At 35.7% G+C, this 22,779-nt stretch overlaps 2 protein-coding genes across 4 annotated transcripts in view; one reads left to right on the plus strand and one right to left on the minus strand.

Moving 5' to 3' along the window:
- Window positions 1-16,432, plus strand: part of LOC118183152 (transmembrane channel-like protein 5) — a 442,419-nt gene extending 425,987 nt beyond the window's left edge. For all 3 annotated transcript variants that reach the window (XM_085811141.1, XM_085811140.1, XM_035352592.2), the window contains exons 13-16: window positions 2,553-2,711; window positions 11,006-11,084; window positions 15,850-15,943; window positions 16,251-16,432. In XM_085811141.1, the coding sequence (XP_085667267.1) occupies window positions 2,553-2,711; window positions 11,006-11,084; window positions 15,850-15,943; window positions 16,251-16,273 (355 nt within the window). In that variant the 3' untranslated portion in view covers window positions 16,274-16,432. The remainder of the gene's footprint in view (window positions 1-2,552; window positions 2,712-11,005; window positions 11,085-15,849; window positions 15,944-16,250) is intronic.
- A 3,340-nt stretch (window positions 16,433-19,772) lies between these two features.
- The window catches only part of LOC118183153 (monocarboxylate transporter 12-B-like), a 56,685-nt gene continuing 53,678 nt past the window's right edge, over window positions 19,773-22,779 (minus strand). The window contains exon 7 of the mRNA XM_035352594.2: window positions 19,773-21,745. Within this exon, the coding sequence (XP_035208485.1) occupies window positions 21,543-21,745 (203 nt within the window). The 3' untranslated portion in view covers window positions 19,773-21,542. The remainder of the gene's footprint in view (window positions 21,746-22,779) is intronic.

Raw genomic sequence — 22,779 nt, forward strand, 5'->3', positions numbered from 1 at the left:
TGTTACATCGGCTAATTCTGGATACAGAAAAGCTAGGATTTCTTGGAAGGGAGATTGCAATTGATTTCAATGTTCCTCCTTCTGACGAAGTGGCATTGAAGTTGATTGAATTCCTCTTCTATTATGTTTGTTTTTTCTTTAAATTTCATTGATTTTTTTGAATTGGGGTGTTGCTTATTTGAAGAGCTTTGGTTTTAACATTTTTTGAATTGTTTATTATAGGATTGCTTGAAATTTATTACTTATGAATTTTAATTTTTGGTCTTTGTGAAAAATTAGTTCTAAATTTCTTACTTTATGTCTTTACTCATAATTTTTCAGAAACTTAATGCGCGATACTAGGCATGATTATATTTTGTCTTTTAAAATTTTTTTTTTTTTTTGTAATTATGTATACATACTTTCGCAAAGAAAAAAAAAAAAAAAAAAAAAGGAAATGGTTGTTTTTTATGAAATTGAATATGTGTATAGCTCATACAAAGATAATAAAATGATTTGAAAATCAAGTTCATAATACCTGTTCACGGCTCACAATCACCCATTGAGTGTTCAAATTAGTAGTTAGTCGAACCGCCCCTAGCGGTAATACATGCTTGAATTTGTCGAGGCAAGGAGTGGCAGAGGTTCCTAATGTCATCCTGCGACGCATTCTGCCAGGCATTTATCAGTTGTCGCTCCAGATCTGCGATATTTTATGGTGCCCGAATCTGGCGGCCTACCATGTCCCAGACGTGCTCATTTGGTGAAAGATCTGGTGACCTTGTTGGCCAAGGAAGAGTATCAATCGCACTGAGATAGTCCAGAGATATGCGAACAGTATGTGGCCCGGCATTATCTTGTTGGAAAATGGCCCAAGGATGACGGGCCATGAAGGGTAATGCAAACGGCCGCAGGATGGAATCAACATATCGTTGAGCTGTTAGGATATAAGGAGGATGACTAAAGATGACCTGCTGTTATAAGAAATAGTGCCCCACATCATCACACTAGGGGTTATGGCTGTATGCCTTTCTAAAACTAAGGCTGATTGCCAGTCTGATGGCAACTATGATCGGCTGCGACACCACTCCAGATGATTCCGCCGATGTTGTGGGGTCAAAGGCGAACATCTTAAAGGCCTCTGTAACCGTAACCCAGCCTCAGACAAGTGCCGTGAGATGGTGAACGGTGCCACGGTAGGTATAGACGTGGCTGTAGCTTGTTGAATAGTCGGGCGGTTCGGGCCTGGCGAAAAATCATCCTATCTTACCTCGCATTTGTGCTCCTTGGCCTTCCAGAGCCTTCATTTCTTTTTCAATTTCCTTGTAGTAAGCATTGCTGCCAACATCTTTGCACAGTAGTGTCTGTACGCTGCAGGTGGCGGCCTATTGCTCGATATGACCACCCATCTTCTCGAAACCCTAAAATGGGACCACGTTGGCCAAAATGGCCCAAGGCGTCGTTTAATTGTCTGTAAGGTCTTTGATATCGTCGTAATGGCATGTTTAGTTGCTTCTTTACGGAATTACAATGGCAGCAACAAAAAAAATTTCCTCCTCTGTTACTGGTTTTATACTTTGTGAATTGCGCACTAGAAATGCTCGCTATGATCGCAATTCGTTCATTTGCCTTGAAACTTTGATCATTTGCATGTTCTCTCAAGACGTTTTTGCATACCAAATTTCGTCACGATCACAAAAGTCCTTCTTGGTGCTTCGATTTTTTTGCAAAAGAGTGTATATATATATATATAAGAGTGTATATATATATATATATTAGTTCCCCTTTACCCTTCTTGAAAGTCCTTATCCGGTCTTTATTTTCGCGATCGTTGGTCGCAGTCGTACACATCCACTTGTAGAAGTATTTTAAATAAAGAAAATATTCATATTTTGGTAATTTCAAATTTTTTAAAAAATGATTCAATGTTATTTGGCAGATTTCGATAGAGCAAAATTTAAGAATTTAAATTTATCTGCAAAGCGGCTTCACAAAGAGTTAAACTCTCAGAGTATTAGTTTGGCAGAGTCATTGATAACGCGCGAAGAAAAGGATTTTAATTTTTCTCTTCCATGTGGATGCACAAATATCTAATTCTCAGTGTGTTGCCATTTAGCATAGTACAAAATCTTTAATTTGTTTTTGAAATTTAATGTCTATAATTTGCTTAAGAAGCTATGTGGTTTAAAAGCAATATACGTTCTTTCAGATAACTGAATGCAGCTGTCCGCCACTGATGATCTTCAAACTGCAGATCTCTAGTAATCAAAGTGACCTACAGAGTTTGGTGGTCTCCTTGCATTAATTTTTATAATTACCTATCTATTGGTTCTAATTTAAAATAAATTTAATTGCTATTGCATCCAACTGATAATTTTTTAGAACTTTGGTAGCATTATTTTAATTAAAAGATAGTTCTATCGTGGTATAATATATACCTGGTACAGAACCATTTGCTTTTTAATTTTTATTTATTAAGATTATGACTAACGTGATTATAAATGCTCAATGCTTTCAGCTTGATCATAAATGCTTAATAATATTAACTTAATCCCGTGTTACTCTTTTTACAGTATGAATCCATCCAAGTGTGGACCCTTTAAAAGTTGGGAACATAGATTAGATTTAATCAAGGACATATTTTTTGTCTCAGATCTACGGTCTCATCCGATTAATTTTCTTCAGTACATGCAGTCACCAATTTTCAATTGCATTCTAGTGTGCTTTTTCTGGTAAGTTACTGAAAACCTAAGTACATTTTGTAATCTCAATTTCCATTTAATACGTAACAGTTTTTTAAATTAATTCAATCCTGTTTCGTGAATTAAGATTGAAAAAATTACATGTTGTTGGTTGGGTGATTTTGATGATGGTAAGACTGAGACTCACACCATTAAATATAATCTAAACAATTATTTATTTCACAAAACAAAAGCATGTCGAATGCCATTCATTGTAACAGTGACACTCCTTCTTCAATTAATTTTGAAAAGATTTTATGTTTTCAATTTTTTTCCGCCATTTAACATTTTTCTAGTTTGTCATCAAGATTTTATAAAGGATATTTGAATCGTGATGATTGGACTATTGCTTTTGTTAGTTTGCAATAAAAGGATGGACGCGGCATAGGATCAACACAGCGTAGCTTGCCTTACGCACTGGGAAAACGGTGTAGCACCAGGGTGCCTGGGTCAAGGACCCTACCCCTTGTAGAAAAGATATGTTATTTCGAATACTGTCATGAGTAACTAGTATATATTTAGAATTTTTTATATATATAAATATATATAATTAAATCAGGTTTTTAACATTTTTTTTAAAATTATAAGAATAGAGATAAGAGAAGAGATAAATTAAAAGATACATTTCTAAAAATACTAATTTGTGCGTCAAGTTTCAATAGACCTGAAGTGCTATCTGGAAAGGCCGAGAAAGGAGGAATGAGCTGGCTATAGCCTGATGCAGAAAAAACATTCGTATAAATAATAGGCAAAGTAGTGTGAGTTTCTTGGCGCACTAGTAATAATTAAACCTTAAATCTATAACACAATATTAAGAGGTACATATTAGATTAAATAAGTTATACAATACGGGTACTAAGTATGGCCATAGGCCGTTTACTATTATTTGGGTCAATAAAGTCGTAATCGTAAATCCTTATAACTGGGTTGTTGATTAAGACACAATAACAAGCCGAACAAATACTAATTCAGAAGTCAAACAGCAAAAATCAGCGTTATATTTTCAAATTTTCACAGAAAACATTTTTGAAAACATTCACACTGTGAAAATTTGAAAATATAACGCTGATTTTTGTTGTTTGACTTCTGAATGGGTTGTTGATATTAACAAGATTGGCATAAAAGTTCCGGGCGAGCCGGCAGTAAAAACACTTAAGTTGTTCTATACCCGATTCTTCATGTAACTTTCGATTTCGAACGTACCAGGGCGAATTTGTAATCTGTCTTAGGACACAATTTTGAGCCTATTGCAATTTTTTTCTATAAGATTTGCATGAATATGCCCAGACCGGGCAGGCATATCATAGTATGGGATGCAATACGGTTTTATAAATAAGCAACTTGTTGTCTATTGAAAGTACACTGTTTCGAGAAATTAAGGGGTGAAGTGTGACTCGAAACTTATTAAGGATAGATGTTATGTGTGGGTACCATGATAGAGTTTTACTGAGGATCACCCCAAGATAAGGGACTTGCTTGGCCTTTGGGATGATTTCTCCAAAGAGTTGCAGGTTTTGGTTGAACTTAATCTTCTTGGTTTGCTTGAAACGTAGCATCAATACCAGCGCAGAATCAAAACTAATATACCGCACACACTACTTATTGACATGCGATTAAATATAAATTTTGAAAATACGTTAACAATGCGTAAGCAATCAACTCTGGGCATGCCTCTTTCGGTGGCAAAGGCCTGGTCGGCGGAGCCTACTGCCCTTCCACCTTGAACAAAGAGACGCTCGCTTTCGCGACACTGATCGTTATGATTTGCTACCTGCCAGTCACATGTGCTGCCCGTCAGCCAAAGTCATTACCCAGAACACATCACCAAGACGCCATTGGGCTACTAGAACCTTGAGATCTAAGATGCCAGACTACCGCGCTTACACCTTTAATTTACACTTACCCTTTAACTGACCGGAACTCCGTTCTATCTATAGACAACAAATTACTCATTTACAAGACCCTTTTGTGTCCCCTTCTCACCTACGCCTGCCCTGTTTGGGGATATGCTAGCAAAACTAATCTTATGAAACTTCAAGTTATTGAAAACGTGGTACTCAGGCAAGCGGTGAATTGTCGTTGGTTCATTAGAAACTCGGCAATCCACCGTGAGCTCAAAATTCCCGAAATCTTTTATTATATTGCTAAACTTGCAGAAAATTTCTTTGTAAAGATCCCAGATGTTTGTAACAACACCATTCCGGTGGTTTCTTATGATTATGAATCTGATATGAACCGCAAAAGGCCGCTTGCGGTCCTTAGGTATCTCAGCCTATGTAAATGCAAAAGTTCTTATGTACTTATGTAAATTAATTTATGTAACTTATGCCCTGCAATTATTCTTCATTACTCCTTGTGCATCATTCCTTCACGTATTGTACCTTCTCAGGTACGCCCTTAGCTGCATGTATGTATTTTTTGTAAATACTATGTAAATATTATGTTTGTCATGTATTTTTGTAAATATTATTGTACGTATCCAACGTCTATTTATGCTTGAATTTGATAGGACTCTCGCAATTTAAGGCAATACAAGGCATTTCTTGTTATACTTTGTCACAATAATTGCTTATGTACAACGGTTTATTTACTGCGCACTTACCTACGTCTTGGACCTGCTGCCGCAGGCGTTTTCGTTTGGACTCATCTACTGTGGTTTACCTTAGTGGTACCTCGACATACGAGTTTAAATCGTTCCGTAACCTTGCTCGTATGTCAAATTGCTCGTATCTCAAAGCAATTTTCCCCATTGAAGTTAATTGAAATGCCATTAATCCGTTCCAGCTCCCAAAACACCAGCTCAGTTGTTTTTGTCAAGTGTTTTTGAATAAGAAAAATGTATTTACAAGAAGAAACATTTATTTATAAATGCATATTCTATAAAAACATAATTAAAAGAAAAAGTGAAGTGCTTAAGGAAGCGCTTAATTTTCGTCACTGGTCTTCGCTTTTTGCGTCACGCTTTGCTCATTTTCATCTGCAGATCGTTTAAAAAAATTGTCCAAGGAGGCTTGTTTCTTCCTCCCTTTCAGGATATTGCGGAAATGAGCTAGGCAAGTTTCGTTGAATAACTCCGATGCACGACGAGTTGCAACTTTTTCGGGGTGATTTTTATTCACGAACTCTACAACTTTCTCCCACATTTCCAAGATCTCTTTTATATCTCTTGTAGGGATAACCCCCTCCATCTCTGGCTCCCCTTCAAAACTAATTTTTCGTTGAACCACCGTATGCTGCTGCGAATGTAGATCGTGTAACTCCTCGGTTGTCAGCTCCTGAGACTGTTCCTCAACGAATTCGTTCACATCTCTCTCATCCACCTCCAAACCCATGGAGTTTCCCAGAGAAACAAGTCTAGTCCGAGGTGGGAGAAACTATTAGACGCTGCACACGACACCAACATGCGCGCGCATGTTGCGGTCGTGTGCAGCGGTGTAGTGTGCGATTCCTCGTATCTCAAATCTTGCTCTCATCTCAAAGCAAAATATCACTCGCTCGGCGGCTCGTATCTCAAAGCACTCGTATATTAGAGGTACCATTGTATTTTTGTTTTCAAGTATTCGCACATCTCAAGGAATCGAAAATCGTCAAACATAAGGCCGGGTTAGCGTTCAAACGCGGGCACCCCTTCTGCGAACTTCTTCGAGTTTGCCTGAGCCGACCACCGCGCCGACCAATAAGTGATCTTTGTGCGGCTTTTAGAGCCACTAACTTCACGATTTGTATAGCTCCGGGAACGAGACTACCTACGTGCAGATCCTAGCCAGTCGCTTCACAGAGTTCTCTACGTCGACTCCAGGGGTTGGGGGTAACAATGAGTAAGAGGAATTGATGGTTATTTATCATCCTCACTTACTCTCCGGCTCCACCAATGTTCCCGGCTCTGGAACACTGCCTACTTCCCAGAGCAGTAAGAAATCCAGAGCACGGATCAGGTCACACGCCCATCACACATCGACCTAGATAATAATATCATTCTCTCCTACGTCCCTCTTACGGAGGAAAAGCTTATCATCTACACTGATGGTTCACATATGAACACTGGCACGGGCTGTGGCCTCTGCATAATGGATAACAACAACTGCATATATACATGCCGACGCAGGCTCCATGACAATGATGCCATCTTCCAAGCTGAGCTGGTGGCCATTAAGATGGCAATTCTCCTCTCCTACCATTTCGCGAATCGCATCATCATATGCAGTGACTCGCAATCTAGCCTACAAGCGCTACGAGGCTGCAGAAGCTCCCTAGTGAAAGAGATCCAGAGACTCCTTCTTCATCTGCCACTGACTCTGCGACCGATCCTTCTCTGGGTCCCGGCCCACACTGGGATCACGGGAAACGAAATGGCTGACAGACTGGCAAGGCAAGCTGCGGGAGGCACGTCACTTGCTGAAAACCCACTGACCTTCCCTAGCTCTTTTCTCAAAAAACAAACGATGGAACAACTTATGGTCCAATGGCAGACGCGTTGGAATACTGGTGACACAGCCCTCCAAACTTACACTTTTTTATCGAAAGTGGGCACATCCCTGCGTACCTCGTCACACGCACTCACAGTCTTCCTAATCGGACATGGGCCATTTCTCACGTACCTCACGCGCTTCAAGATCATAGATGATGTCATGTGCTCCTGTGGCCAACCTGGCTCACCAGACCACTACGTATTTGACTGCCCTGCCACCAGTCAGTATCACCTCCAAAGGCCCTCAGAGCAATTTTGGCCTGAATGGACAAAAGTGATTATGCAGCGGCCGATACCCCATCGACAGCTCCAGAATGTCATTGATTACTGCATCCACAACTGCACTTCTTAACGCATAACTTGCATTGGCCACTCCCCTCTTCTCCATTTTACATTCCCCATTGTACTCACCCATTTTACACTCCTCATTGTACTCACTATAAACGTCTTCTATGTTATTATTATTGTATATAATCTATGCATTACTAATTGCATTGTTTATGGCATTTACTGAATGTACTTAATCACTATGTTTAGCACCAGTATAATCGTCCTCTAAGTCATTAATAATCGTCATCTATGTTATGTCACTATAATCGTCATTATTGTAAATATGCTATGAATTACTAATTGCATTGTTTATGGTACTTACTGAATGTACTCAATCACTATGTTTAATTTATATTATAATATTTTTCATATTAACTCATTCACTTTTATTAATACTAATCACGCATTGACTGTACTGATTGTAATGCATTCCGTTTGCACCACCCGCTGTATTCTATTCACTGTTACTTAATACAGCATTCTATACAACCTCTCGTTTTACAACAAAGTAGTGTACTCACCACTATATGTAATTTTTATCTGATTGTACTGCCGCTCGTACTTAAATACCCTCAGTTTTTATACATTCCTTACAATGACAGCATTCATATTTTATGGCGTTTTTACAGAATATTGTATATATTGTCTATCTCTCTTTGTAACTCACCTATGAATTTAATTTAAATTCGCACTACTATTTTAATTATTCGCAGCCACTGATTATATGTATCCATTCATTATTATTATTTCTAACTATGCACTGACTGCATGGATTGTAATGTTAATCATATACTGATAGCATTGAATACTGCGTAGTCTTATTGTACCACACGCTGTTATTCAAAATTGCGATCTGCTCAGCCTATCGCATTGCAATATGACCCCAGTACTGTACTTACTCCTATACGTATTTATAACCCGATTGTGCTGTAGCTCGTACTCAAGACAGTCTGCGCTGACACACCAGGTCACCAACATTATACATGCTGACTTTCTTTATTCGCAAATGTTGGTACCACATACTTTATTATATGTATTTACTTACCGCTAATTTATATTTAACTTTCTATTGATTTTACTGTAAGCACAATGTACAGTTTGTTTTGAATTTTGTATCTGCTCTGCACCCGATTACATATCGCACCATACTATTTGTGATTACTTACCACTAATAAATTTAACTAATTACTGATTGTACTGTCAGCACAAAGAGCTATGTACAGGTTGTTTCGAATATTATGTATACTCCCTGCATTTGATTACACGCGGTACTTTACCATATGTAATTATTTACTACTAATACTTATAACTATTTTCCTACTGTACTGTATGCACAAATATCCATGTATAGTTTGTTTCGAATATTGTATTTACTCTCTGCATTTAATTTTACATGGCACTTTGCTATACGTAATTTTTACCACTTATTTATATAACCTTCTGCTGATTGTACTGTAAGCACAAATAGCTATGTATATATTATTTTTGAATATTATATTTACTTTCTGCAACTGATTATGCACGGTACTTCATGTAATTATCTACCACTAATGCGTATAACCATTTACTGACTGTACTGTATGCACGAAAACCTATGTACGGATTGTTTCGAATATTGTATGTACTCTCTTAATCGGATTATACTCGGCACTCCTCTGTATGTAACTACTCACCACTAATATACTACCATTTACGGATTGTACTGTAAGCACAAATAGCAATATACAGTTTGTATCGAATATTGTATCCACACCTGCTTGTACTATATGTAATTTTGTAATTACTCTCTACAATTGTTTGTACACGGTACTTTACTATATGTAATTACTAATATTTATCACTACTTTCTGATTATAATGTATGCACAAATAGCTTTGTACTTATTGCTTTGAACATCACATATAATCACTGCACTTAATTATACACTGTTTGTACTAATGTCAGCTTTACTTATCCACTACTATCATACCTAATCAAATACTTATGTTTAATGATATACCATTACATTATGCAATCATGTTCTGTAACTTCTGAATGCACATTGTAGCACGAAAGTGCAAAGACGTTTATGTATACAAAAATTATGACTCTGTAACATCTTAAATATTTTATATGCGTTCCCGGGCTGCGTAATGGAGTTCTGTTTCCGCTGGGCATTATTCTGATAGGTATAACCTTAGGTCGGAAGCCCTTACAGCAGTGATCGGTTATTTATCATCTGCAAGCGTCCTAACGGGTGTACAGTCAATATTTCGTAAGTTCGAGGCGGGCATAGCGTACTGGTATACAATCGATATTGACATAGCGAAGATAGTGCTTATAACTACGCAAAAGCGTAACAGCCAAGAGGATTAAATTACCACTTTTCAAAACACTTGCATAGGATTCACACTGGCAAAGTATCAGGACCAGTGTCTGATTTGTCCTTTACAGGCAGAGAGGCTATCTATCCTGATCCGCTTTGCCCAGTTGTTTCCTGTGATGTTACTCTGAGTTTCAATGTTGATAGTTTTATTAAATGTACACTTGAGGCTTCAGATAGTCCCAGAAATAATATTCACAGACTGACAATTGTGGAGAATATTTTGGCCTTGCTTTTGTTCTGCTCTTTTAGTAATCCCAGAACCATTGGCTGAAGAAGTGTCTTCGGTTCTCTCTACCTGATTTTTCACCTTCCATCAACAGAAAAAGATCATCATGCATACTTATCAAAACTGCTGTTATCAAGAGAATTCAACTAGTAATGTGGCCTTCAGCAGGTGGAACACGCTCTGATTCAAAAATCTAAAACTTTCCTTTAAATACTACCTCTTTTTAACTCATTTGAATACGCGAGAACTGAAATTTGCATTCTGGCAGGAAAACGATAATGACAGAAAAGGCTCTTTAACATAAAATAACTGGTTCATAAAAATAAATGAATACGTTACAGCCTTGAAGAGGGTGTATTGTAGCTTCTTGTCAACTTTTGTTAATAGATATACATTTGTAATTTATTTCTGCTGTACTTGTGTAAGGTATTTTCTCCCTCCTTTCCGAATGCCTTCGTGGTGTAATTGGAAGCATAGTCGACGCGTATTCCAAGGTTCAAGTCCCGGCGAGGGCATTGCTCATTTTTCATGTTTTCTGCATTCAAAAATATCCTAATGTCTCTACAAATTCCCTGTTCGGGTGCCACTATAGTGTCATAAGAATATTTTTGAATGCAGAAAACATAAAAAATGTGCAATGCCGTCTCCGAGATTCGAACCCTGGACCTCTGGAATACGCTTCGAGTATGCTTCCAGTTACACTGCGAAGGCATACAGAAAGAAGGGAGAAAATACCTTATACTTGTCTCATATTCTGTAAATAGAATTAACTTTTTCTAGACCAACTATTATGTAGAAGAATTTGATATTCAATTTTAACATGTGTTTAGCGGTAAAATAAAATGTATTAATTTTACGTCCGTAAAATATATTAATTTTTTCATTGTTTTTCCTAGTGTGGTACTTATCAAACTAAGAGCTTATGCTGTGGACTGTGTTTCACTGTCAAAGAGCTTGCAGAACATGTTAAAACAGGTACCTATTTTAAAATCCTAGATGTGCAGTGTGAAATTTTCGTTTTGGGACTATGCACCATGATTTAACGCATTTAGCCGAGTTTACAGATCAGTGTCAGCGTTTGTTCTCCTATTCTCCCAACCGCACATCATTTCTAACAATCCATCAAATGCTTTCCAAACGACACCTTCCACCTTTCACATGCGAAAATTTTATCCAATTACTTCTACACTTCTTGAAATCAGAATATGAAATACCTCTTTCATTTTATTTTTCACACGTGCCGAAAGAACGGGAGCAAAAATTAGCACACTTTTGCATAGCGAAGGTGAGTCCTATTGAACTATATGTTGACCTTGCTATTAACCAATTACTTTTCATGAGACTTCACTTAACAGAATAAGCATAAAGAACCTTTTATAGTTTCCTTTTAACTTTTCCCGTTAAATTATAAAAAGTTGTAAAGTTTAGTGTGCTTTGCAGTCATCCAAAGAGTCCATACTCTTGGTAGTTGTTAAGCGAATTATCGCTTAATAATTTATAACGTATTTCTCCCGCCTTCTTAACATGCCTTCGTAGTGTAGTGGTCAGCACGTTCGACGCGTATTTGAGAAGTCCGTGGTCCGAGTCCTGACAAAGGTATTGCACAATTTTCACGTCTCCGGCTTCTAAAAAATCTTAATGTCTCCACAGTGGCGCTCGAAGTAAAAAGGTGGTGAATAATGATTCTTCACTACCAGGATTTGGCAATTGGGTCCCCTAAATCCCCAGTCGCCCTTTAAAAAGGGGGAGTATTATTTCTCCCGCCTTCTTAGCATGCCTTCGTGGTGTAGTGGTCAACACGCTCGCCACGTATTTGAGAGGCCCGTGGTTCGAGTCCCGGCGAGGGCATTGCTCATTTTTCATCTCTCCTGCTTCAAAAATACCTAAAGTCTCTACAGTGGCGCTCAAAACTAAAAAGGGTTGACTGTGGATGATGATTCTCCACCACCAGGATTTGGCGACTGCGTCACCTAATCCCCAGTCGCCCTTTAAAATGGGGGAGTATGTAAAATATTTCTCCCGCCTTCTTAGCATGCCTTCGTAGTGTGGTGGTCAGCACGCTTGACGCGCATTCGAGAGGTCCGTAGTTCGAGTCCCGGAGACAGCATTGCTCATTTTTCACGTCTCCTGCTTGGAAATAACCTAATGTCTCTACTAAGTTGCAACTGAAACGCGAGAAAAATGTAAAAGACCCTTTATTTAAATCTAATAAGAACAAAAGGCACATTTATGCTTACAACTCAGCTAACCACTTGTGGCGAGGTAACTTAAAGTCACAGTAAATAAAATGGAAAATTTAATTTAAATAAGGCTAGTACCCGAAGGCTTCACCAATCAGTTTAACGCGAAGTTGGCTCAAAACGTAACCGGCGTTGATATCAGCTATGGGCAATTAAAATGGAAGACTGAATACTGAAAATCGTATCTTATCTAGCAACACAGTAACGTGGCCTAGAGAGACAGAACACACTCTGTCTTACAATTTTAAAATCTGAATTTAAACATGCGAACTGATTTTTTTTTTGGCGGGAAAACGGAAGGTTAGAGTAATTCTATTAACAAGAGGTAAATGAAGCTTAGTGTCAACGAAATTCATTCAATAATCAATAAACAAAACTAATGTGTCTTATGGTTCATATTTATACAATATAATTTAACAAAAATCATTTGAAGGATTCCCCCCCTAATCTCCCTTAATCTTTATAAGTCAAAACCCGTGTATTATTTTAAGAACTCTCATAGGTAAATTCTAAACATGGAAAGCTAAATTTTCTCCATAAATTTAGAAGAATTGGAAAACATTTTTTATTGTTTTATGCAACTATTATTATTTTATTTTAGAAAATTATATAAACTGTAAACACTTTTAGAAAGAGTCTAAAAAAGCAGACATTTTTAATGCAGAATTTTAACATTTGAGCATTATGTTAAAATGTCCCGCACTTTTGCTATTCCGTCAACTCTACCAGAATTCATGAATGAAATAAATGAGAGAATCTAAATTTAAAAGAGAGATTTGTCAACATCAGCCTGCCTTAGTGATACTCCTTTGTTATCGTTTGCCTTGAGGGCTGTTGCTACCATATGGTGAGTTTATGCTTCATTAAAATTTAAATTCATAATCGTACACAAGGCAGAACTAGGTTGTTAGACTTAAATTTAAACATGTAAATGTTATGAATTTTCCTATTTGTCAATACAGTAAGAAGCAGAAGTTGTTTCCGGCAGTATAAAAGGTTAGATAGTGTTTAGTTTAGGAAATTAGATTAAATTATTTGAATACGCAAAGCCACGAGCGCTATCTGCCTAAGAGATGGGATATCTTTGTAGAGAACTTTCTGAGGAAACTGACTCGTATTTATGTTACACGGGGGGAAAACCAATCATGTAGCCAGCCCACTCGCCTGAATTTGCATCCAAAGCAGGTTGAACTACCAGTATTGAACGGTCGTAACCACTCGGCCACTGGTGGGACCTTGTTTAGTTTTGTAAACTGAATTGTATTACAAAGTGTGGTAGTTACAATACAGCTTTTTAAAACAATTTCTCTTTATTTTATGATAATAAATTGGTAATAAATTTTATGGTAATAAACAAGATCGTATTTACATACACTTTCAAAATTCATTACATACCTAAAGTTTTGCTTATTAGATTCGTAATTTTTTCTGCTACCGTTTTCAGTAAATTTCCTAATACCTTTATTGATAACAAACCATGTGTAAAAGAAAGGGCGCAAAACTTGTACATTTCAAAGATCAACTGCATTAGAAATGTTTAAAAATCTTTTGATGCTTTTCTTTCTTTTTTCCCCCCGTTAACCCTTTGCGGCACAATGTGTCCGGTCTGTACACACCTAAAAATTTCCTTCTGTACGCACAGAAAAATTGAATGAGAAAGGATTTATTGCTTTCTATAGGTTACTCTGAACTTTCTTTATTTTGTAGTAGATAGCAACAAAAAACAGTCTATATATTAAAATATAAAGATTTGGAGATCTGAAAGATTTTTCAAAAAATCTTTGAAGAATTTTCAAAGAAATCGTCCAGATTTCTTTTAGGGTATAAAAGGAATTGTTTGAAAAGAAATTTCTATGCTATTTTTTTTGGCTGTATGCTAATCTCCTTATTCTATATTAGTTTTAAATTTTTACCTTGAAATCTTGCCTAAAATCAATCGGCGAACCCTTGGTGTGCTCAGATTTGGCTTACCGATCATCTAGGACAACGGAGAGTCTGTATTCTTTGTTTCTCCGCATCTCATCGGTCAGTTCATTGAGAACAATGATCTTTTCCGCGCTCGTTTCGAAGCTCTATTCAATCAGTGTGCTCCCTTTGGACACACTCACAGAATTAAAACGATAAGTGCTATCTTCACAAAATTTTACTTGTGTACTCCTCTAGGCCTAATTAGACTGCCTACGTTTTTTTTTTTTTCCCCAGAATTCGAACTTTAAAAGGTAGCGTGCCGGAAAGGGTTAAATCTGAGTTGTGTACTTAGTTACGTGAAGTGCTCCCTCCTTTCCCCATAAAAAAACGAAAGAAAATGGGATAATGGAAAACATTCTTTTGTGGGCAAATATGTTAAGCTGTTAGAAGAAACTGATGTAGTACAAACATTACACTAAACGAAAGTCTAAAAATAAGCATTTGCGGGGGTCCACATTTAAGTAGTTTATTTAAAATATATGTATGGTACATGGAAACCAATCACTTCTGTAAAAAAAATAAAAGTAAAATCATTTTTAAAAAAATCTTAAAGGTTTCAGATTTTAACGGTCACCCAGAAGAGTTTGTTAAGATTTCTTACGCTCTCTCTGAGTTCACAGTCTCCAAGTCTGCCGTTACATTCACTCCTCCTATAACCCATTGCTTTTATCCTTTTAGCTTTATTTTTAAGCATCATTTTCTTCAGACTTACCCATATATAATTCAACAGCGAAATTACAAAAATTTTAAAAGCAGCATTTAGAATTCCCGAAATAGCGTTTTGTTGGCATATAGTTTTCAGTTTTTTCCAGTATTTTCTCGGTTCATAATAACAATGTTCAATTTTCTTACGCTTTACAAAATTTGTTTTTGTCTTTTTATTATTAACCTTTTGTATGGTTACTTTATTTATTATACTATATCACATTCATTTCGCTTACGCGACCTAATATTCGATTCAACAGCTCACAAAATGTTTAAAAACAGCATATCTTTAGAACTTCGAACAGACAGTCTCGCGCTGGATATAAAAATGTCTTATTCCGTATAGTGTTGCTACTGCTCGCTTTCAAACCGTTGAATTTGTTAATCAAAATTTCGTTTATGTTTTACAAAATATGAAATATATAATAAAACAAATTCCAAATTCGGGTTTCCAGCTGCCCATGTTCGGGTGGAGGTCTACATTATTCAAAACTGGATGGTTCTAGGTAACGTTGTTTTTCACGGCGCGGAAAACATTTATACAAACTCTTCATTATTTAATGCAGGGCGATAATATTTGGTGGCATTAATCTGAAAAGTGATACGCTGTTTATAGTGATTCAACGCAAAATACCGTTTTGAGACTAATAGCCCATTCGGGACCAACGTCTCGTTTGGGCTAAAAATATCCTGGAGATAAAAAACTTCACGTAATTAAACTCAAGATTTAAATATGTATAAAATATTATTGGATGTATGTGTATTTGCGTATAATAACATGTGTGCGCATTTGCCACTTAACATTACATAATATTGTTTTAATTTAGCAACGTGTGGACAAGACTTTTTTGCTTCATCTTCTTGCCGATATTGCAAAAGGACCATTTGATAAGAATAAAGATGACAGATCCAATTGTGAAGGTAAATTTTTGGTATCATTTATTGCAAAATATGAACATTTTACTATATGTTTACTAATTAAAAGTTTTGTAATAACTAGAAAGTAATTAATTAAGACACAATATGAATTAGTAGAAATTCTGAATTAGTAGAAAGTAATTACTTTAAAATTAGCGAAATAAAGATCAATATAAATATAAAAATAAGTAAATATTACTTCTTCATTTTATAATCAGCAGTGTTGGAAAATGGAAATATTTCCTTAAATTTATCGATAAGAATTTAGTCAATTTTCATAAACTTTGTATTCCTAAATTTGTTCTTCTAGGTGGTGCAGCTGTAATTCTGTAGATATGCAGGTTCAAGTTTCATATCTCTTGACTATATCATCAAATACGTATATTTTTACTTTTTGGATTTTTCCTGTTGCGCTACAATGTGTATAATTCATCGTTTTTAATAACATATATGTACTTCACTTCTTTTAATTAAATATATACTTGTACGTAGTATTTATTATTATTTTTTTATACTTCTTTATTCGTAGACATACATATTTATATATATTATTTGAGGTACAGTAAATGTGGAGAGTGATTGATTGACTGTATTCGAATAAATCTTGAGAGAATGGAAAATGAAATATGATGAAAGATTGAAAAATTGAACGTAGCGTCTCGTGGCGTCATCTAGCGAAAATAAAATATACTACTAGTGAGAAAAATAACCATTTCTTGAAATCTCAGTCCATACGGATAATCAGATGATATTCGTTGCAAAGAAAAGTACACCAGCTTTTAAATGAGTAAATGCATTTGAATACGTATTAAATAGTGTTTGAAACATCTTTTCTTAATGTAAGAAAGCTCTATTTCTTCATAAAAATTATCGTTGTGTATTATAAATTAAATTTTCTTTTTAAATTGTATCAAGTAGATACAATATTTAAAAAAATCATTTCAGATTTTATATTACGCCCAAAGAGGCGTTTTTTAACGTTTTGTGTGTTACATGTATTTATTCAATATCATGTTCTTAGCACTTAAGCCATAAAATTCAGTTCAACAGTAATATCATAAAATATTTATAAAGAGCACATCTTTTAGTATTTCTGATGCACAGTTCTCTGCCCCCCGAACAGTGTTCCTGTTGCTCGTTTTGAAATCGTTAAGTTTGTTAATCAAAAAGTCGTTTAAGTTTTAGAAAATATGAAATGAATAATAAAACAAATTCCAAGTTTGGGTTTCTAGATTCCCATATTCGAAAGAAGGACTTCGTTATTCAAAATTTGATGTCTCTAGGTACCGCTGTTTTTTCACAATGCGAGAATCATACATTCATTCAGATTCTTCATTATTTAATTTCTTTAAATATAATGCAGGGCTCTAATACTTGGTGGGAACAATTTGAAAAAGGAATCGTCGTTTTATAGAGGATGACACAAAATGCCAAAACTTTAAAAATTTAACTTTCTTAATAGAAGCTTCTGTCAGATTAGTTTAAGTTTGTGTGGACGTGAATCACACGCATGACCTCTGGTCGTCCTGGGAGCCGAACTGTTAAATTTTTAGACAGAATTTAGTACTTTTCCATCTAAATTAATTTATTCCCCTCCTATATTTTCTCTGATTAAAAAATACTCTAAATTCAAACTGTTACTCAAAATGGTTTTTGGAAAACTATGTTGAGAAAATAAACTTTTAAATTTCAAGAGTTCTAGTTATGCGCTTTCATTTATTAAATTTCATTTGTATCTTCTCGATAAATATAGGCACCCATTCGAAAACTGGTTTTTTAATACAAATGTCAAATTTTGCTTTAATTAAACCTTTTAATATTACTATTTTTCTATTTTCTTCTTCTCATCTTTATATATAGGGTTTTAGGGATCTAAACCTTTCAGTATTCGAGAAAATTTAGGATTCGTCCCATCTCTAATTAAAAAGAATCTATAGAGAATCAAAAGAATAGAAAATATTTATTTCTGTTTAAAACTCATTTTTGTATGAAATAAACAACGAAATTATTTCTTATTCACCTATGGTCACAAACCATTTGTACTCGAAGGGAAATAATGCAAGGAAATTAATTTCTTTGAGTTTGGTACTAAAACTAAAAATTCAATATGTTATTTTCCTCTCCTGAAGGGGGGCAGACATAATAGCATTCCTTTGTTTTGTTTGTGTTCGTATAAAACAGGGATAGTCAACCTGGTCTCTACTACAATACAAAGTCCGTAATCCGGACTCGTCGGGACTTCGGCGATTCCGGATTAAGGGTTTTTCCGGGTTATAGATCATAAATTTAAATTTGGTAAGATGGCATGCAGAAATTACACAATTAAAATATGAAACCGTAATTTATGAAATAAAGAGCAATTATGATCTAAAGGGTATCAAAATTTACAAAGCTTAACATTTATTTGTTTACTTCATTAAACATTTCTTTCAATTTAAGTTGTTTAAGTTGCTTCGTTTTTTTGCGCTAAACGCGCATGCGTAAAGCATACAGAAAAAAAAGTCTGTGGCTTTGAAGTACGGATTATAGATCATTCCGGATAATGGATGTCCAGATTACAGACTTCGTACTGTTGTAAGCTTTAATGGTGGGCGGGTAGAGCTTTTGTCCATCCGGGTGATGAAAATCCGTTCTCCCGCATAAAGCTCTCTGTCTCCTGTTTCCGTATATTTATCAGGCTTTGCCAGTTCTCTTACTTGCTCTGTGACTATAGCCCACATAATGGGATTATCACATCTTAAGCGTGAGGCTAGGAGAAATTTTCCCGGGGAAATAAAATTTTCCTTTTTGTATCACTGAAGGTTTCCTAGGCGAAACTGTTCCCTGGAACCGATGTCCCGGCCAGCTGTGCGGGACATAAATTTTTAATCTTTTATAAATATAAGTAAATCGATAAATTTAACTATAAATATTTTGACTGAGCCTCCACTCAAAAAATTACTTTGAATTTTACTGAGTTACAAATTTTAGTACTAATTTAGTTACTAAGAAACCAGTGGGCGGTAAGGAAATTTTACTACCTACAAAGTGAGCGGTAGGTATAAAAAAATTGACTACCAATGGTAAAAAGAAGCACTCATGATGACTAAGAAATGACTTCTCGAATAAGCAAAGAACAAGCCTATGAGCAGCGTGCACCTGCTTTCCTATTAGTATTTTAAAGAAGACTGTAAATGTCCGTGGGTTTTAATGTTAAAACGAATAGGTTATTCAACAACGAGCTTATTTTCAATTCGTCTTGGATCAATATAAAAAAGATTAATAGGATACCGAATAGCTGGGTGTTTTACTGAACAGTTAAGTTTGTTAACTCTATCACAGCGAAGTAGCCCAAAATGACTGTGCATTCAGACATCGGCAGATAGCCCGAACGCCTGCGTTTCTTTTCTACATTGTGTTTTCCCTCATCGTTAGGTCATGGCTCATTGGTTTCGGAAGTTATTAAATGACAAACAATCATTATTTTGGAGCGACTAAAAGTAGTTCTCTTACTTGAATACACCTTTCCTCCTCTTTGTTCAGTGTCAATGTTTAGCTACTGATGCTCGTAATTGCAATCTTGTCCTAAGGAAAAACTAGACACAATGGCTAAAACCGCACAAAGATCCCCACGAGAGAAGTAATCGCTCAAGTAGATTATTGTTAAGGCTATAGCATTCTACTTGGCATGGAAGAACGCAATCTATTCCAACAAAATTTCGGTCTATATACAGGCGTTTCAGATGTTCTGAGAGGAAGATATTTTGGTTTCTACCGATGCAAAAGAGTTACACAAATAAATAGTAATCATATCTGTGAAGTAAGTACATGTATAAATCAATATCACATCAAACACATTTGTACACACATTTATTCCTTAAATAAATATGATTGACACTTGAGGAATGACTGTTGTTTTGTACGTGAATTATTGACATGCAGCAGTCACGCGATGCTGAACACAATGCAAAAAAGTTGTTCTCTTAAAAACATGTTCTTGAATTCTTCCAGATGCGCTCTTCTGTACTTACTGGAAGAATCTAAGAAGAACGATCCTTTAACCTTGAATTTCAGAAAAGATACAGAGTTAATGTTATGCATTAAAAAAAAAAAAAACGATAGCCATTAACTGTAGCTGCTAAATCTTTATAAGACAATACAGGAAAGCATTATAAATGTAAAATCTCTGATCACCAGGGGCAAAATTTCTGACAAAATTAGGCAACATTTTGAAATTTCGGAAAGTTGCAAAATAGCCAGACGTTATAGGTTATTCAGCAAAATATTCAGATATTCACATAATTCGTCTATTTACATACAAGTAGCTGCTAGCTATTTTGACATTTTGCATTATTAAATCGGCAGAAACAATAAAAAAATTTTTAGCTTCGTTAATTTAATTTATATTGACAGTATATATATATCCTGCACGTGGTGTTTCAAAATTCTAAGCGTACATTGCTTGAAATCAAGTATGTTAAAAACCGCAAGTGAACAACATAATATCAAACTCTTAAACAAATAGATATATGCAAATAAGATTAAATACGTATAACGTATTTTTATTATTATTATTTTATGTTTTCATTACGAGAATCAACTATCCGAGATGTGGGAAAGTGACATTTTGAAATTTTGAAAAATTACTTAACAGCGCTAAGTCGACGTTTTCTTTGTCTGCCTCTCTACTATGTGTCTACGAGAAGAAGAGCTCGCACCACAGTGTCTGGCGGGTGGCTGTTGTTATAGCAACAGGGCTAGTATATTTCAAATAGGGAAGAACCAAAATGTCCTTTATTGTTATTTCGTTTTGAGCGACTGTTGGCTGAAGGGAAAACAGTTTATCATTCGTCTTCAAGACAACCCTAAGGAAAATGGATCAAGACTCGTTTCTACGGCAACAGACAGCTGCAGACTAACTGGCGAGAGCTTTTATAATCATAAACAGACTCTACACAGATTTAGCAGCTTTTTTTTAAATATTATCTATTTTTAAATGGTCAGACACTTGCTTATTTTTTACTAGGAGTATTGAGATTTCAAGGTTAAAAGAAATTGTTTGTACACGGGTCTTCTGGCAGATTGCCACCAAGGGCCGCGCTATCCGTGGTCGAACAGTACTGGGAACCCCGAATGTCTTACATCATAACACAATGCAAATGACGGATGTATTATTCCCAAATAACAGATATGAAAATCAATGGATGATGAAACTGTTCCGCGTACATCGTGGTTTTTCTGTTTTTTAATGGAAGTGTCCTTTTTATTCAGTACATTAGAATGTGCGACATTATCTCAAAGTGTCTCCTAATAGTAAAGTGTACAGATGTCATGGTAGAACTGGTGGTCCTTTATCAAACAGTCACGAGTTTCCTTTTTGGTATGTCTAAGGTAGTACGAAGATGGACGCAAAATCCAGGATTACATTAAAGTGTCCTTTAAAAATAAATTTCTCAAACTCCTTCGTAGCAAAAGGTGGATGGATTTCACTTTTGATGCGTCAATAGAGCTTTCTATAGAGATGGACATATGATCTACTATTACTGTAGATATCCAGCATTACTTAAATTGTTCCCTAAAAAAGAGAGCTACCGAAATCTCTTGCTAGCTTTAACGTCCTCTATCAAACAGTCACTGATAACACTTTTGACTCGTCATCAGGGCATTCTACAGAGACAGACACGTGGTCTTTGGAAGAGAGTCTTTTGTTATTCTCCCATCTAGAGATGTATGGCAGTGGAATACCCATGATTCCTGACACGAGGATGAGACTTCCAGCTATGTAAAAGGGAGCGTCATAACTGCCAGTTGCATCATAGAACATACCTAAAAAGAAAGATAAGATTAAATATTTGCTTGCAGAATTTACTTTCACATAATTTTAAAATTTAGCTTGATTTTTCTATTGGTGATGTTGGTGTTAGTTTGTTGTTATTAATTATGTTGGTGCTTGATTTTTCTATTAGTTAGATTTTGAAAATAATTTTTTATTCTTATTATGAAGCAAACCTTCTTGGACTTTTGCATATCTACGTATCTGCGATCGCTAAGAAATACCGCTGTCTCTGCCATTTCCACCAAAGTTCTGGCCCACCAACAGCTGAGCGGTAAAGTTGCTGAAAACTGGTATTTTGGTCCAGGATTCGAATATAGGGAAACGAACTGGCTGTGTGGGCGTTTTTGTGGGTTTTCTCATGTTTAACATATATGCAGATCCGTTTCCCTTAAAAAGTTCTCCTTGAAGGCATCCCCCTTAGGCAGATAGCCCTCGTGTGCATAAGATTTTTATTTTTGCTTCTTTTTAGCCCAAAGGGCGTTAGCCCAGAAGGGCTATTTATTTCGATTTGGCATTCTGCGTTGGTGCACTATAAACAGCGTTTCAATTTTCAAATTATTGCCATTAAATATTAGAGTCCTGCATTATATTTAAAGAAATTAAATAACGAAGAATGTGCATGAATGTATGTGTGTTTCTCGCACTGTGAAAAAACAACGGTACTTAGAGGCATTCAATTGTGAATAACGTAGTCCTCCATTCGAATATGGGCATCTAGAAACCCAAATTTGGAAATTGTTCTATTATCTATTTCATAGTTTGTAAAACATTAACGCATTTTTGATTAACAATCTCAACGATTTCAAAGCGAGTAATGGCAACACTGTACGGAAGGGAAAAAAATATTTTTGTCTGCAGCGCGGGAGACTGTGTAGCGGAAATTCTAATATTTTTTATTTTGCGATACTGCTGTTAAAGGCAATTATTATACGACTGAATTTTTAAATAAATTTAATGACTTATACAAGTTAAAATACTTTTAATTTGCAATATATACAAATTTCAGTTTTCATTAACATCTGTA

Source organism: Stegodyphus dumicola, chromosome 2, assembly GCF_044657685.1.
Source record: "Stegodyphus dumicola isolate Sdum_Otavi_A_Nest chromosome 2, ASM4465768v1".
Lineage (NCBI taxonomy): Eukaryota > Metazoa > Arthropoda > Arachnida > Araneae > Eresidae > Stegodyphus > Stegodyphus dumicola.